The sequence below is a fragment of the Nelusetta ayraudi genome, unplaced genomic scaffold (genome assembly GCF_046127955.1).
Source record: "Nelusetta ayraudi isolate G7.1 ecotype Tasmania unplaced genomic scaffold, CSIRO-AGI_Nayr_v1 ptg000070l, whole genome shotgun sequence".
NCBI classification, from domain to species: Eukaryota; Metazoa; Chordata; class Actinopteri; order Tetraodontiformes; family Monacanthidae; genus Nelusetta; species Nelusetta ayraudi.
Window position 1 is genome coordinate 3310683 of NW_027466120.1, and position 14629 is coordinate 3325311.

Here is a 14629-nt window from a genome sequence, read left to right on the forward strand (position 1 = left end):
AGAGAGAGATGTTTTCTCAGCAGTCTGTCACATGCAAACGGCTCCACTTTCTTTCATTATAGCGTGTGAATCCTTTTAGGGTTTTTCTCCCCCCCCCCCAAACATTTCAACTTATTTATTTTTGGCTTGAGAATACCCATCTGCCATTGCCGTGGTGACATGCCTTTGCGCGGTTGATGAGGTCTGAGAGTGCAGCACTGCAGAGCGAAAAAGTCTGCTTAATTAGTGTGACTGAGGAGTTGGGTGATGTGTTTATCTCATTATAAAGAATCCAATGAATATTCACACGCGCCGGCAAAACAATATGCAGCAGCAAAGGGGGGAAAAAAAGTGGAGTGTTAAAGAGTGCAAACATATCTGTTGGCATCTCATGAGTAAATGTTGCAAATTACTTTTGGTCAGAGGTGCGTAGTGTTTGGATATTGACTCTTAATCTGACAGTTGTACAAGACAGATGCTGAGTGTTTTTCTTTGCTTTTTTTTCTTCTCTTAAATTTTGGGTATAGAAAGTCAGGCCAGCCGGCCATGGATCTAGATTTCTATCAGCGCTTATCCTGCACTGAGAGTCGCAGGGGTGCAGCAGCCTAAGCCAACTGTCTCGGGGCAGAGTTGGACGGCAACAACCATCCACACTCAAATGGGCAATGTAGCATGGCCAGTTATCTAAATGAGGGCGGGTCATCCAATGATTGAATGGTTGGCGGTTGAATTCCAGCTCCAACTGTCCACATGTCTACGGGTCCTTGGGCAAGACACTGAACCCCAATGGGGCTGGCAGCTCCTTGCATGGCAGCAGCCACCCATTGGTGTCTGAGTGTGTGAGTGAATGGGTGAATGAGAGGCCATTATAAAGCGCTTTGGGGTACCGTGAAGGTGCTGGAGAGCACAATAGAAATCCATTTCCCATTTCCCACTGTCTCCGTACTGTGGAAGAGGCCACGCAGACACAGGACGAACATGCAAGCGACGCAAAGAAAGAGCCTGCGCCCGGGATTTGAACCCATGACCTTCTCTCTGTTGACATGTGACAAATTACACACTGAACACTAAAGAGATGTCTGGGTGGGCGGCGACACATCAAGATTGTCGGCACCTTTTGCTCACTCGGGTATCTCTGGTGTCGCCGAAGAGATTGATGTGTCTTCCACTCCGTGTTGCTCTTCCATGTCCGTGCGTTCCCGTTTCACCCCACTGAGCTAATCCACGCCGGCCAAATCCCACCGCCGGGCAAGTCTGCATAGAAAGCGTCCTGCTGGGTGCAATATGCCACCTGCCTTCCTGGGCGATACCAGCCCTGTGGGGGCTTCGAGGCCCACTGCGGCGCCTTGTCAGGATAAAGACCGAGACGTATGCATCATCTAAGTGACTCCGAGCAGGCAGTCCTGTGACAATGACATGCTGTTGAATGCCGCACAAACAGGCGTTTTCCTCGGTGGGATTTTCGGGAGCCCGCTCATGGGCGACACTGCACAGCCAGGGGAAAAAAATTCTCCGGGCTTGCAGGCGCGCTGTAATCTTCTAGATAGCTGCCACGTGGCATCAGATACCGAGCTGATGCACCTTCTAAAAGGAGGCGTCGCGGCGGCGGCTGTGATAAACGGGAGCCTATCGCAATGTAGTCAATTACACTCGGCCTGCGCGGACAGAAAACTTCATTCAGCCTTTTTTTCCACAACCCGCCGAGCAGATCACGGGCTATCAAATGAACTCCATCCATCAATGAAACGAGCGATTTTCTCTTCCTAATTGGCATTTAAGGCTTAAGAAAAATACCCCACGCCAGAGAGCGTTGATCACTTCCTCCCCACAATGCTTTGCTTTTATCTGCGCTCAATCTTCATTTATTCATCTAGTTGTTTTTTTGCACAAAATAAGTGGCTAAAGATTTAGAAATCCTTGTTAAGTCTCAGAACCGTCCGGGCTTCCTCGCTGTGATTTCTGTCTTTACCGCTGGATAACACTCAATTGGACATGTTGCAGGGTTTAGCCTGGCAAAGCAAACACATTAGCAGCCTCTTGTGAGAAATCAGGAGCTTCACAAGGAAATAAAAAGCAGCTTTCTGCTTCACGCCCGGGTGATGTCCTCTTCCAAATTAAAGCACCTTATTATTAGCTCGCTAGTCCTGTCATCGTAGCTCCAGTTAGGCCAGCTGAGGTACCACTGATGGACTTACTGCGTCTCCTCTTGGCATTTCAACATAGCAAACCTTCAAAGTGAAACTCTCCCAAACGTTATGTCTTATTTACAAATTTTTAAGCTATGTACATATATATATGTATATATATATATATATATATATATATATATATATATATATATATATATGTATATATATATATATATATATATATATATATATATATATATGTATATATATGTATATAGAGACATTCAGTAGATATTCTGACAGACAGAATACTTTGAGCAGACTTCTTTCAGTAATGGTTGAGGCATCCAACAAAAATAACATTTTTAAAGTCCCTGTTTGTTTGAGGTCCACTTCCTGAAGAAAAAAGCCAATTCTCTCCCCATGCTTACTCTTTGTGTATTCCACAAAGTAAAGAGCACCTCATATTTCTGGGGCTCACAGAAACAAACACAATCTACTTTTACTTGCAATAGAATTCACAAGTAATCTGACCAGAACTTATTTTACATTTTCATATTATTTGTTTCATTTATGGCACCAAACGTTGATCCGGATCCAGAAAAAAAATAACTGCAAAACTGGGGAAGATGGAGCATGTTCAGAGAATTAAAGGAAGACAGAATGCTCTATTTTTACTGTTTTTGATGTTCTGCATTCGTTCTTATTGACAATTTGTCTTTGTTTATGATAAACAACTACAAGCCTGTCTTATTAGTAACAGCCAGTTAAGTAAAAACGCAGGAAAGAAAGAACTACCGATCAACAACTGCAGAAAAAAACAAAAAAAAAACATTCACATATGTCTGACTAATCAAAGGATAGCGGCAATAAAAAGTGGATTAAGTAAACAAATGACTCAATGCTGTCTTAGCATTACAAATAATGAAGACACGAAGGTCAAGGCAATTATGTTTCATCAAGTCAAATCAACAGATTCCACCCATTTATAAATACCATCGGGGGAAACAAACGGACTGAGTAATTATTAATGACTAACGCACATTGCTGCTCTGGTCCGTAATTAAAAAGGAATACATTTACAGTCCGCATAGGAAGTGTAAATACAAAAACAATGGTGAGAGTCAGTGGCACTGGACAAATGACAGGAGGCAGAGCTGAAGGTCGCAGAGATGAATAAATTGAGCTTCTCGTTGAGTGACCAGGATGGGTTGGATTCAGATATTAGTCCATCAGAGGACAGCACGTGTTATATGAGAGATAAAGCAAAGGAGCCCAGACTGAGATGGCATGTATAGAGAAGGGAGAGAGGAGATCAGGGTTATGAGGTTGCGACTGGCAGGGAGGAGGCGTGGAGGAAGAGCATAGAGAGATTTATGGATGTAGTGCAAGTGGACGTAAAGTTAGTTGGTGTGAGAAAAGAGGATGCAGAGGAAAAAAATCTGAATTAGAATTAGCCAGAGGCAGATGGTTGGCCGTGGCAACCCCTGAAGGAAAGAGGCCAAAGGAAAGGGATATTTAGCGTAGTAGCCTCAGCTACTAGCCATCTACATTTAACTCATAGTTGTGAGCTAAAATGAGTTGAAACAAGGCAACAATCACAGCTTCTGTGGTGGAGGAACTCACAAACAAATGCAGCTGCTGCTCTCAGGTGAGGCCATCCGAACCATCCACTGAGCTCCACGGACGATGATGAGATGGTAATTGCTCTCCCTCAATCCTCTCACAGATCATTATTTAAGGCCCAGACGGTGGCTAATTTGATGTTTGCAATAGTTTCTCCGAGCAACAACACAGACTCATTGCACGCTGCAGCGGTGGCGTCAACGAGGCTTTTTTTGGAGCTGGATTTAAGAGGCACGTAATGGCTGCCAAGATTATAGGAAGATTACCGCACCGTGATTGCAAATCAGCGATTTCTCGAAACCCTGATCATCTTGTAAAAATATAAGACGTTCATTCATCCGTTCACCACTGCACGTGGCTTTTATGTGTCACGGCTGGAGATGCTCCTTTTGTGTGGACATGTTCTTTGTTCTTTTTGTGCGTACGGTCAGCTTTGGTAGCCCTAAGCTAATTGTCACAGCTAGCAAAACAACACAGGCGGGGGTGGCGGTGAGGGAGGAGTGGGTAGTTAAGGTATACTATTTATAGACTTGAAACATTCCTTTGCAGCCTAAAGGCAAAAGATAACCTTCTCCACCAGTAATCAGTTTTAAACACATATTAGCTACAAGACCGCGGGGCTCAGCGAGTCCCGGCAGCTGCGAATGAGAACACATTCACACAACCAAACACATTCTATCTTAATGTGGCTGTTTCATGATCACAGCGGGGGAAAAAAAAAACAAAGCGCAACACAGGTCAGAGGATAAACAAAACAACCAAAGCTGTGCCTGCGTCCCTTCACGGTAGCTTTGATGTGATTTAACTCCCCTCCCCCCAGCCCAATTTAAAACTATACTTTCAAAAAGTTTCCCCCAGTATTTAAAAAAAAAAAAAAAAAAGTCTTTGGAGACCCGGTGATCCCGCAGAGGCTTCGAGCGGGAGCTGCAAGAGCTGGCAGAGTGTACGTTTAATTCTAATCCTGTATCTTCAGAATCCTCAACGTGAAACTGGGAGCGCTCACTTTCACTCGAGGGGGGAAATTACTGGTGAGAGGAGCGAATGCCTTGCCAATTCCGAGGCGTCACAAAGATGCTGGGGGAAAAAAGAGTGGATGGAGGCGAGGATGGACACGATGGCGTTGTTCATTGTGAGGATCTGCGTTGACAAGTAAATTAGCATATGAGGCTAATGGGGATAAAAAAGGAAAAAAAAGAAAGTGTGCGGAGCCTGGTGGGCATCCTTTCACGCTGACAGACAGGCAGAGTGAAAGAAAGGATGGCGACTCGCTGACCCAACCACAGCCTCTGTCACTCCGCTTCTCAATATTTAAACACAGAAACAAACAGCGACCGGACTTTGACACGCTGACAACACAGCGCGCGAGCCCCTGGCGCACATAAAGGAGATAGTTCTCACCAAAGTGAAATTTCGTCAGCCGCCTACCACTTTGTTGGCGCGACATCGACTGACATTTTCAATGGCACCTTAGTTTGACAGAGGTTAAACAAACCAAAACAAAACAGCCCATCTAGCAGAGGCCTCCATAGTTGCAATGTGAGGCCGTCCACCCTAGACTCAATACGGCAACGTTAAGGATGTTTTTAAAGTAGCATCTCACTGAGATGCTGGATTTTCTTCACAGAAAAGTTCAATTTTAAGCTTCAAACCACTTTCTACCACAACAGAACATACCCCGGGGCAGTGCTTCCTGATTTCTTCTAAATAAATACATTTTAAAATATATATAAACATTTTCTTGTTTAATAATTCATGTTGCTTTCATTTGCTCCACCCGTTTTTGTTTTTTTTTTTAATTGTGAGTGCCCTTACCTTGACTCTGTTAAAGAGTATTTTATGCTTTTATTGTCGTTATCATATTCCAATCAATGTCTTCCAATGAAAGATGAATACATTTTCCAAATCTTGAATGCTGACCCTTTGTTTTCGCCAGGAATTACTCTACAGCCTCCTATCCAGAAGTCATTTAAAGTTATTTCAAATACTATGATGGATAAGGGAACAAAAAAATGTTGATGGATTGTATTACGTAGGAGGAGAAGAGAGTGCACAGTCACGTGAACACTACCTCTAGGCTATGAGGTGCGGAGAAAGGAAATGTTCTTTTCATTTAGTTTTATTCATTTATTCAAAGAGGTTTAAGTAAAAGCATAACATAAATCAAATATATGTGACCATGCTTGGCAGGAGAAAAAAATAAAAACACAAATGTAAAGACAACTCTATAACAACACAACAGTTAAAAAAAACTGTTTGCTTTTTGGTGGAATCATTTGTGTCTGTGAAACTGTTACATGGATTTTTTTTTTTTTTTTAATTTCCGAGTCCTGCCGTAGTAGCAAATGGGGAAAACTTTCAACTGTGTCGGCAGCATCCCTTTAAGCTGCCAACTGTGTGCTCAGACAAGCAAAATATTGTGGATTGACAAAAAACAAAACAAAAACAAAAACATTGGTATGAGGAGGTTTTGATGGATCTCCCCTCATGTCTTGTGGGGAACAGTCTAGATCACGGCGTGCGTCTTGAAAAGAGCGCGTCGAGCGGTTATTCATTTTTTTTTTCTCCAATCTGCTCGTCAAATGTCGAGGTGAGTGGCAAAATGTCTTCACGCATCCTATTTCTCTGTGTATATTTCTTTCCCCCCTTTGTGCACACAGAAGTAATCGATAGCCACCCCTGAATGTCTCTGCCACTCACCCCCCCGCACCGCCTCCCTCCAATCACTTTGCACCAGAGCGGCGGTTACATGCCGCGTCTCGCTCATAAATCAAGGCCCCCCCTTCTCAACATGGGAGGCAGCGACGGCGCGTGTGTGTGCGCACGCCTCGCCAGGCGGACGTGCCCGCGAATTAATGTTTGTGGATGGGCGACGAGGGAGACCGCGGCTGGGTATTACCGCGTATCAGCGAGCCCCGTCTCCCCGTCGCGGGTGTCTGAATGTTTCATCTAATCATTAAACGCTGACAGGCTTCACAGAGCCGAGCCACTGATCCCCGTCAGAGGAATACGGGCCCCCGACTTCATTAGCCCTGTTAGTCCTAAGCTGCTTTACCCTCACTCACGCCTGGCTTAACCTGCGCGCCGATAAATGCGGCGCGACGGCGAGTCAGGCGGAGGGGGAAAAAAGACGGGGCGACGTGGAGGAGGCGCGGGGACAAAGGCGTTTAGACGGAAGGCGAGGGGGCGAGCGAGCGAGCGACCGTGTGAACCTCCGGCCTCCAGAGGAGGAGGTGACGCTCAAAGCGAGAAAGATCTGAAGGAGGGGAAAAGATAATATGCGCAACAATCAATCAACCTGCGTGGTCATGAAGCAATTACCTCCACGGACGGTCGGAGCGGGTCGCGGCTTGTTTGACAATCGGCGCCGACCACTGCGCAATCACGGGTGTCGCGACACAAAGGCCGCTTCTCAAAATGAAAGCTTGTCCAGACTTGTCATCTTATGGACCTGCAGAACATCATTTCCTCGCCGGCCGACTTTCTTCCAGGATCGCGCCTTGCCAGGTGCTGGGAAAGTTCAAGAATGTGATTTCCACACGTCCCGTTCCCTGCATCTTGTTGCCCCAGAGTGCCTTTGGTGCCAGCCGGTGGAGGTAGAACGAGGAGCGAAAAGCGCACACATATTCTGACACATCACTGTGTTTTTGGATTCTATTTTAAAGCCTTCATGAAGATTTTACCCCCAACAATTTCTGTGATGCAAAGTCTTGCTAGCAGTGTTCCGCTTGCACAATGACCATGGCCTGTTCCTCCTGTACCCAGAGACACACTGTACGCCTGAGACTTCACAAGTCCAATCTTCACATGCAGTTTTTTTCAGCTGCCCCTCCTCCTCCTCCTCCTCCTCCTCCCCCTCCTCCTCCACCTGCTGCTAACAGATGTGTTTGGTTGGCTTCGGCTCAGCCCCGCAGGCCCCTGAGGGACATGCCGGTGACGGATGGCAAGCAGCGCGACTCCGATTCCGTTCAGCCCATTTGATAAATTTATTGCCGGCATTTTGAAAATGAAATTAACGGGGACGTCTCACGCAGGCTGTTTTCCCAGCACAGGTGCCATAAATACACTTCCTTTGGCTGCAGAGCGGGAGGATGAGTGCAGGAGGAGGCAGGCGGGCAGGTCCTGGCAGCATCGACGTGAATCCCTTCAATGAACGGCCGTTCATGAACTCTCATTTCATATTTTGGGGAAAATGTGAACCGGACTCACTGTATTCCTGCTTGATGAATGTTTGTGAACAGCACTCTCTCGCGAAAGCACATCGCAAACAGGCGTTCGTGTGTCACCAAAAAAACACCCGACGCAAGCCAGCACAGTGGCGCCACCACATGCATCACCAAACAAAGCATGGAGGCAATAACAACTGAAGGCAGCAGCACTAGTTCAGATACAAACTAGGCCCACCATTAAGACATCTTTGCATGATTACTACTACTAACACTACTGCTACACTTCTGTTTCTGTTTTAAGAATTCCTCATTATAAAGAAAAAGTAGCACGTTTTTCCTCATGTCTTTGAGAATAAACTAAGACTGAATGGGCAGCAACAAGGTGTTAAAATATCAATGGGGGAATGCAGGTATTCTGAAGGCTGCCCCTCAATGCTAATACAAACCTTGATAATGATGATCATTTGAAAAGGATTCAAAATTGGATAGGAAAATGAGTTAAAGCTCGCAACAACATATTGAAAAGAAAATAAAGAAAATAACTCTGGACTCGCTGACTTTTGACACCATGAACTCAGTTCAAGATTTTTAATCATGAACTATGAACGGAACTGGTTCATTTAAAATGTTGTGAGCTGAACTTGGAACTAGTCCAAGCAGAAAGTGAACTTTCCCCAACACCGGCTCCTGCACGGTGGCAGCGTGATGGCGCAAACCTAAAAGCAATGGGACGGGCTTTGGGTGACGTCCATTTCGGAGCTGATGGGGCTTTTGAGGAGCTCAACTGCAGATGAGCAGAACCAAAGACTGCGGCCGCAGTGACGTAACCTCTGAACGGGGGAGGAGGGGAGGGAGGGGTGAGGGGCTCACATTGAATTATTAACATAATTGAGACTTGGCCGACATTGCCAACGCACACCAACGTCCTCCTTTCGCCATTTCTCACGCTCAAGACACACACACGTCGCAGGGCGCAGGAACTCCCCCCTCCCCCTGCCCCTCCCCCCACGAGGTTCTTCAGCAGCTGCACGCCGCAGCCATCCATAACTCACGACTTATAAATGAAGTGCACGAAGCGCAATTTTTCTCTTGGGCGCGGCGGGCGAAGCGATCCGGTCGACACTTCGGAGCGAGCGGATTTGAATCGGGACGCGGCGAGCGAGTGGGGGGGCGGCGGGCGGAGACAAGAAAGACGTATGGAAGCTCTGACGCGGACACGGCGACGGCGTTGGATAACGGTGGCGAGCGTTTCTTCAATGTCAAGGCGGCGGTTGCACTTATCTGCACGTCAGTCAAGAGCGAGCGGCGGGATGATGTACCCACACACACACCGCCGCCGCCGCCACCGCCACCACCACCACCACCACCGCCCCCTTTCAGCACTTCCATCAGAGAATGAGGCTCCCAGTCACTCAAACCACTTACCCTTATGGCCCCATGTGACAACAAGCCTGCGTCGTCAGCACTTTGGTCTCGAGTGCACGTGCCAGTGCAAGTGTGTGTGTGTGTGTGTGTGTGTGTGTGTGTGTGTGTGTGTGTGTGTGTGTGTGTGTGTGTGTGAACAGGTGGGAGACGTCTCTCCCTGAACCCAACAAGACTCTCCCTCTGCTCCGGTTCCTCGTACCTACACATTCGTGCGCACACGCTGTAGACACAGATTCAGATCTGGGTGACGACGATGCCCCACCCCCCCCCGACTTCCATGAAATGATATGATCCCCCCCTCCCCCACCCTCCGCCCCCGCCCCGACTTCTTTAACGTCAGGAATCAAAGGAAGTTTCAACAGGATCAGCGGGGAGCCCGTCCCGACTGATTGTCTGCTCCTGATTTGCCAGCGAGGGAGGGGGGCAGGGGGGCAGGGTGACCACCCCCCCCCCCCCCATTTCCCTGCCTCCACGAGGAGTAAAGAGCCGCTAGAGGTGCACACCGTCGACGCATTGTAAGAATTATAAGAAGGATACCAGACTGGCAATATGGCGGCCAATTTCTCCCAGCGGTCACTTGAGGTACTGCAGCAAAAAAAAAAATCCCATGTGCCCAAAAAGCATTTTTTGCAGGGGTGTGGTGCACACATGCACACCTGCAGGCTGTCACTCCTCCCTCCCTACAACTGCCCCCCACCCCCACCCCCACAACACTCCCCCTCCCCCAGTGCTGTTTAGACTGTTCTGCTGTACCCCTCTGTAATCTAGCGGAAAAATAAATAAATAAATAAAATAATCAAAACATCCCGCGGGCACGTTTCGTGCAAACATCTCCTCCCTCTATCCGATCTGGGTGGATCGCCTCCCCCCGACTCCCCCACCACCCACCCACCCCCGCCACCTTCCCCCGTGCGAAACAATCACCCCCCCTCGTTTTACCCAACCTCGCATTACCGCAGACACGAGAGTGCGGAGGAGTCTAAACACGAGTGTGATTAGTCGCTACGACGGGAGCGGCGCTCCAAGCTCGGCGGTGTGGGCCGCCCGCAGGCTGCGGGATAATGTCGGCGTCAGTGGGTGTCGAGCGGATGATTGACGTGGTAATCAGACAGATTGTTCTCTCAAGGAAACGCCGGATAGACTTAAATTCCAAATCAGCGACGCCTTGAAGTGTTCCTTCATCTCGTTAGCGGATGCATGTGAAGGTGGGGGACACACACAGGCATGCACACACACACACACACACAACAATAAACCCAAACTCCTTCACTAACGGAGTGGGTCTCTAACTTGTAGCGCGGCTGTGGTGGGCTCGTTGCCCTCTGATGTGTCAGACCAGTGTTCCTGTGAGGTGAGTTCAAACAGTGTGCGTTTGAGTAGGACATCAAAATTCAGACACACAGCTTGCAGAGTTGGCATAAACACTTCTTCACCAGAGGGTTTGAGACTTGAAATGAACAGGATTCAAAGCAGGTTCAAGTGGGGACCTGGAAAATGTCCCCTCTTGGCCTTCAGGTCCCCCTGTTGGTGAATGTGTAGCTACAAGTATGTCCCCAGTTGGGTATGTAGGTAAGTGCACACACACACACACACACACACACACACACACACACACACACACACACACACACAAAGGGAGGGAAAGTGTGGAAAGTTGCAGCGTCTTACCTTTTTGTGATGACACGGTTGTATCTGCGGATAAATGAGAGGAGAGACAGAAAGACGGACATGTTAGGAGCTGACAGGCTGCTGCTGCTGCTGCTGCGTCCCAGACACACAAAAACACAGGTGATGACAGCGGCGGCGGCGGTTTGCCGAGAGGGAAAACAAGCGAGCCGAGAGGATAATCAGACGGCGGCTGTAAACAAGTGAGGGGAGAGCGGCCGGGTTCTCATCTGTGAAGAATGTCCACCGCACGCTCACTGGCGCGGGACTATGCAAAGACACGGACGGAACCGCGCAGCGCAGCGCGGTGCGGCGTCGCGTCGTGTGGTGCGCACAGGCAGCGACAACAGCCCTTTGTTTTTGGCCGATTTATCGAGCGAAGCGGGAAAACAGCATCCGAGCGAACACAGCGGAAAAGACGCCTCCAGTGGAAAAGAAGTCTCCAGACTCCGATAGTGCCTTGATTGTCGAGTCTTTATTTTTACACAATTTACTAATAGTAAGCTTTCTAATAAGTGGAGGGGGGTATAATAAAAAAAAAAAAGAGAGAATCAGATCCTCTCAGTAAGCATTTCTGGGTTCCTACTGTGGCCCCTCTGGAGACACTCCTGGCCCACAAATCCTGGATCAACACCCAACAACGCTTGGAGGGAGAGATGTACCCCCACATGTTTTTCTTTCTGTTTTTTTTGTGTTTTTAAACACAACTTCGAACAGTTTCATGTAGAAAAAAAACAAAACAGTAAATTCCGCCTAATGTTCTCATGAAATATTTACCAGGACGGTGCCTACAACAGCCCCAGCTTTCATTTTTATTTAATAGACTCATCAAACCTGCAGGGACAATCTCATTTCTACTTTCTTTCTTCCTCATGTCTTTGCTTTTTTTTTTTTTTTTTAAAAGACAAAAAAAAAAAAAAAAACTTTTATAGTTTCCGCAGTTGAAATCCTTCACAACAATTCTCCACTGGCCGTTCGCCCCCCCCGAAAACAATCCCAAATGGCCGCAGACATGGGGAAGGGAATAATTGAATCCGGGTGGATTTGTGGCGTGCTGGCCTGAGGAAGTGATAATCCAAAGCTCTGCCTAATTGCCAGAGTAAAGATGGTGCCCGTTGAGGGGGTGGCGTTGGCGTTTATCAAGGCAACGTGGCGTGGGATTGGACCGAGCATTAGGCCCCTTCCACGCTTTTGTTTTCGGAGGTGTTACAGTGGATTTGTGCAAATATGGGCCCTCCGCTTATTACATGGTCTGATTGTCTGCCATACAAGTGTCTGTAAGCTCTGCATGTCGAGCCTAATCTGAGCGCCGGCTTCAAATAATTAGCCAGTGGAGCACTCTCAGTCAGCCTTATCGCTAAAACACCGCTCCTTTACACCAAGGAGTCTCAGAGCTTCGAAAACGGTTGAGGTCGCCGCATATGGTGAGAAAATATTACAAATTCGCACAATGGCATTGACACTGGTATGTATCCGCATGGCATGTCAGAATAAATTGCCCATAACCTGCTGCTTCGGTTGGCGGAACACAAAAAAGCGTCAGACTTTTAGGAAATGATCGTATTCCTGGGAAAGCAAGAAGGAGAGGCAGCTGAAAGTGATCTCTTTATGTATTTATTTTGTGCTCCATGTTGAAAAAGATGCTCCACAATGGCGCCAAACGTCAACAAAGAAAACGCTGCACAGCCGCATTGCAATGAGTGAGCCCGATGCCATCTGATAACTCTTGAAAATATATTAATAAAAAAATCCTGTAAAACATCGGCCGCACAAGTAAAAAACAACCCTGACATCTCTGTCACATTGCACTAAATGCACTATTCATCTTTTATCTATTCAAGCGCATGGGTTTCCATGTGCTTGGACTGATATGATCTAAAATTCAATTTAATCAGCAGTGAACTGTGCAGCAGTGGACCCAGAAGGAAAATTAGCATTTCAACTGCGATTAGCAAGTATGAAATAATATTAAACTCTTTATGTTACAGTTCTATGTCCTCATTAGGACTCAAAAACAACAGAAAGTGCCTCTTTGATGTCCAAAGACAAATTCATGAACATTTTGCAGTTTACCAGTTACATTTGGAAATCAAGAAAGTATCTGCAATATTCAGTGTTTGCAAAATCTTTAAAATTCATTAGCGGAGTTCAAGCAAAAATAAATTAAAGCCACAATTTTAGAAATTGGATTAACAAAGCCTGCAGCCAAAAAAAACAGTAACAAGCAGGCACCGCTGAGACACTCGTCGTGAATTACATGAATGTAAAAGAGGATTTGAGTGACGTTTATTAATGGAATAAAACATGCATAAGTTTTTGGTTTTGGTCACAAGAAAATAAATTGCTGATTTGCACTGATGTGATGTGTGTCATCATTTGCAAGTAATAAGCTTTTCTAATTACCCAAGGAACAGGCCCAGCTATCAGGAGGTGCTACAATCAATCTCTATGAACTACAGACAGGACATCAGGAAACAAGGACGGGCATCGGGGGGTCTTTCCAGGACACAGCGGCACAGAACAACAGAAGTCTTGACTGGAGTTTATCATCTGATAACATCTGAGGCATTCTCAGGTAATTTGAGAAAAAGGGCCGAGCTGCTGAAATGCACGGTGACCTCGAACTCAACACCTTCTAGTACCTAATAAAATGGCTGCTGAGTGTATCTGAGTGTGTCTGTTCAGAGATAATGTTCTGCAGACCTCCAGAGGTTGTTTACGTCGCTGTCGCCTTCCCATGGCCTCCAACGAGTCTGATATCGAGAACAGATTTTCCTCCACACAACTGCCGCTGACTGGATATTTCCTCTTTCGGGAGCCGTTGGACCCATTTGATGATCCAGTTGATCAATCAGTTTGTCACAACACTCCAACCTGCAGCCTGTCTGGCACCGACAACCACGTTCAACGTGTTCAAAGTCACTTAAATCCGTTTTCTTCCTCGTTCTGATGCTCATGCATATCATTGTTTAAATCTGTAGCAGCAGCAATTATTCTCTTATTATTTGATCACAACTTCATTTCCTTTCCCATTATCTGCAGAAGGCAGCGTCATTTCTCACTTTATTTCATTTCCACAATGCAGAGGGCGTCAAGAGGAGGAGGAAGGGTTGGGATAAATACCAACAGACATTCTCCTGAAGAATTGGCGCCCTGCACCCTTTTAGTCAGACGGACCAGCATTGCGACAGAGGACAAAAACCTCCCAACGCCTTTGAGGAGCCAGGCAAGCCGCTGCTGGCTATTGTCCAGAAACAGGGGAACCTAAACGGACAAAATGGAGTAACATTGTGCCCGGTGCATGGTTCACATCTGCGCGGGGACCTCTTTTCCAGCAGCAACCACCCAGGATCAAGCTGTTTCCTCTCGATGGGTGGAAGTGCGATCAGAGGCGGCAGAGCACATCTCACAGCTTGGCGCCCAAACGCTGTCACAGCTCAGGGGAGGTTCAGATGATCAAACCCATGTTTGCTGTTTGTTATTTAAACACGCTCACTCAGAACAGAAACCAGAAGCACGAGTATCATATATTAATTATTAATGGTATTTTTTGATAACTTTGACACAGCGTCTCTCAGCAGCACAATGCACAGATCACAATTACTGTTGTTGATATGATTATTTATTTGCTTTTTGAGT

At 46.9% G+C, this 14629-nt stretch overlaps 1 protein-coding gene across 2 annotated transcripts in view; it reads right to left on the bottom strand.

The window, feature by feature from the left end:
• LOC142898770 (cadherin-4-like) overlaps window positions 1-14629 on the bottom strand; it is a 226339-nt gene that overhangs the window by 116824 nt on the left and 94886 nt on the right. The window contains exon 3 of one of the 2 annotated variants that reach the window (XM_076041967.1): window positions 10994-11017. The exons of the other annotated variant lie outside the window; for it this stretch is intronic. Coding sequence (XP_075898082.1) covers window positions 10994-11017 — 24 coding nt within the window. The remainder of the gene's footprint in view (window positions 1-10993; window positions 11018-14629) is intronic. 2 annotated transcript variants of the gene reach the window in all.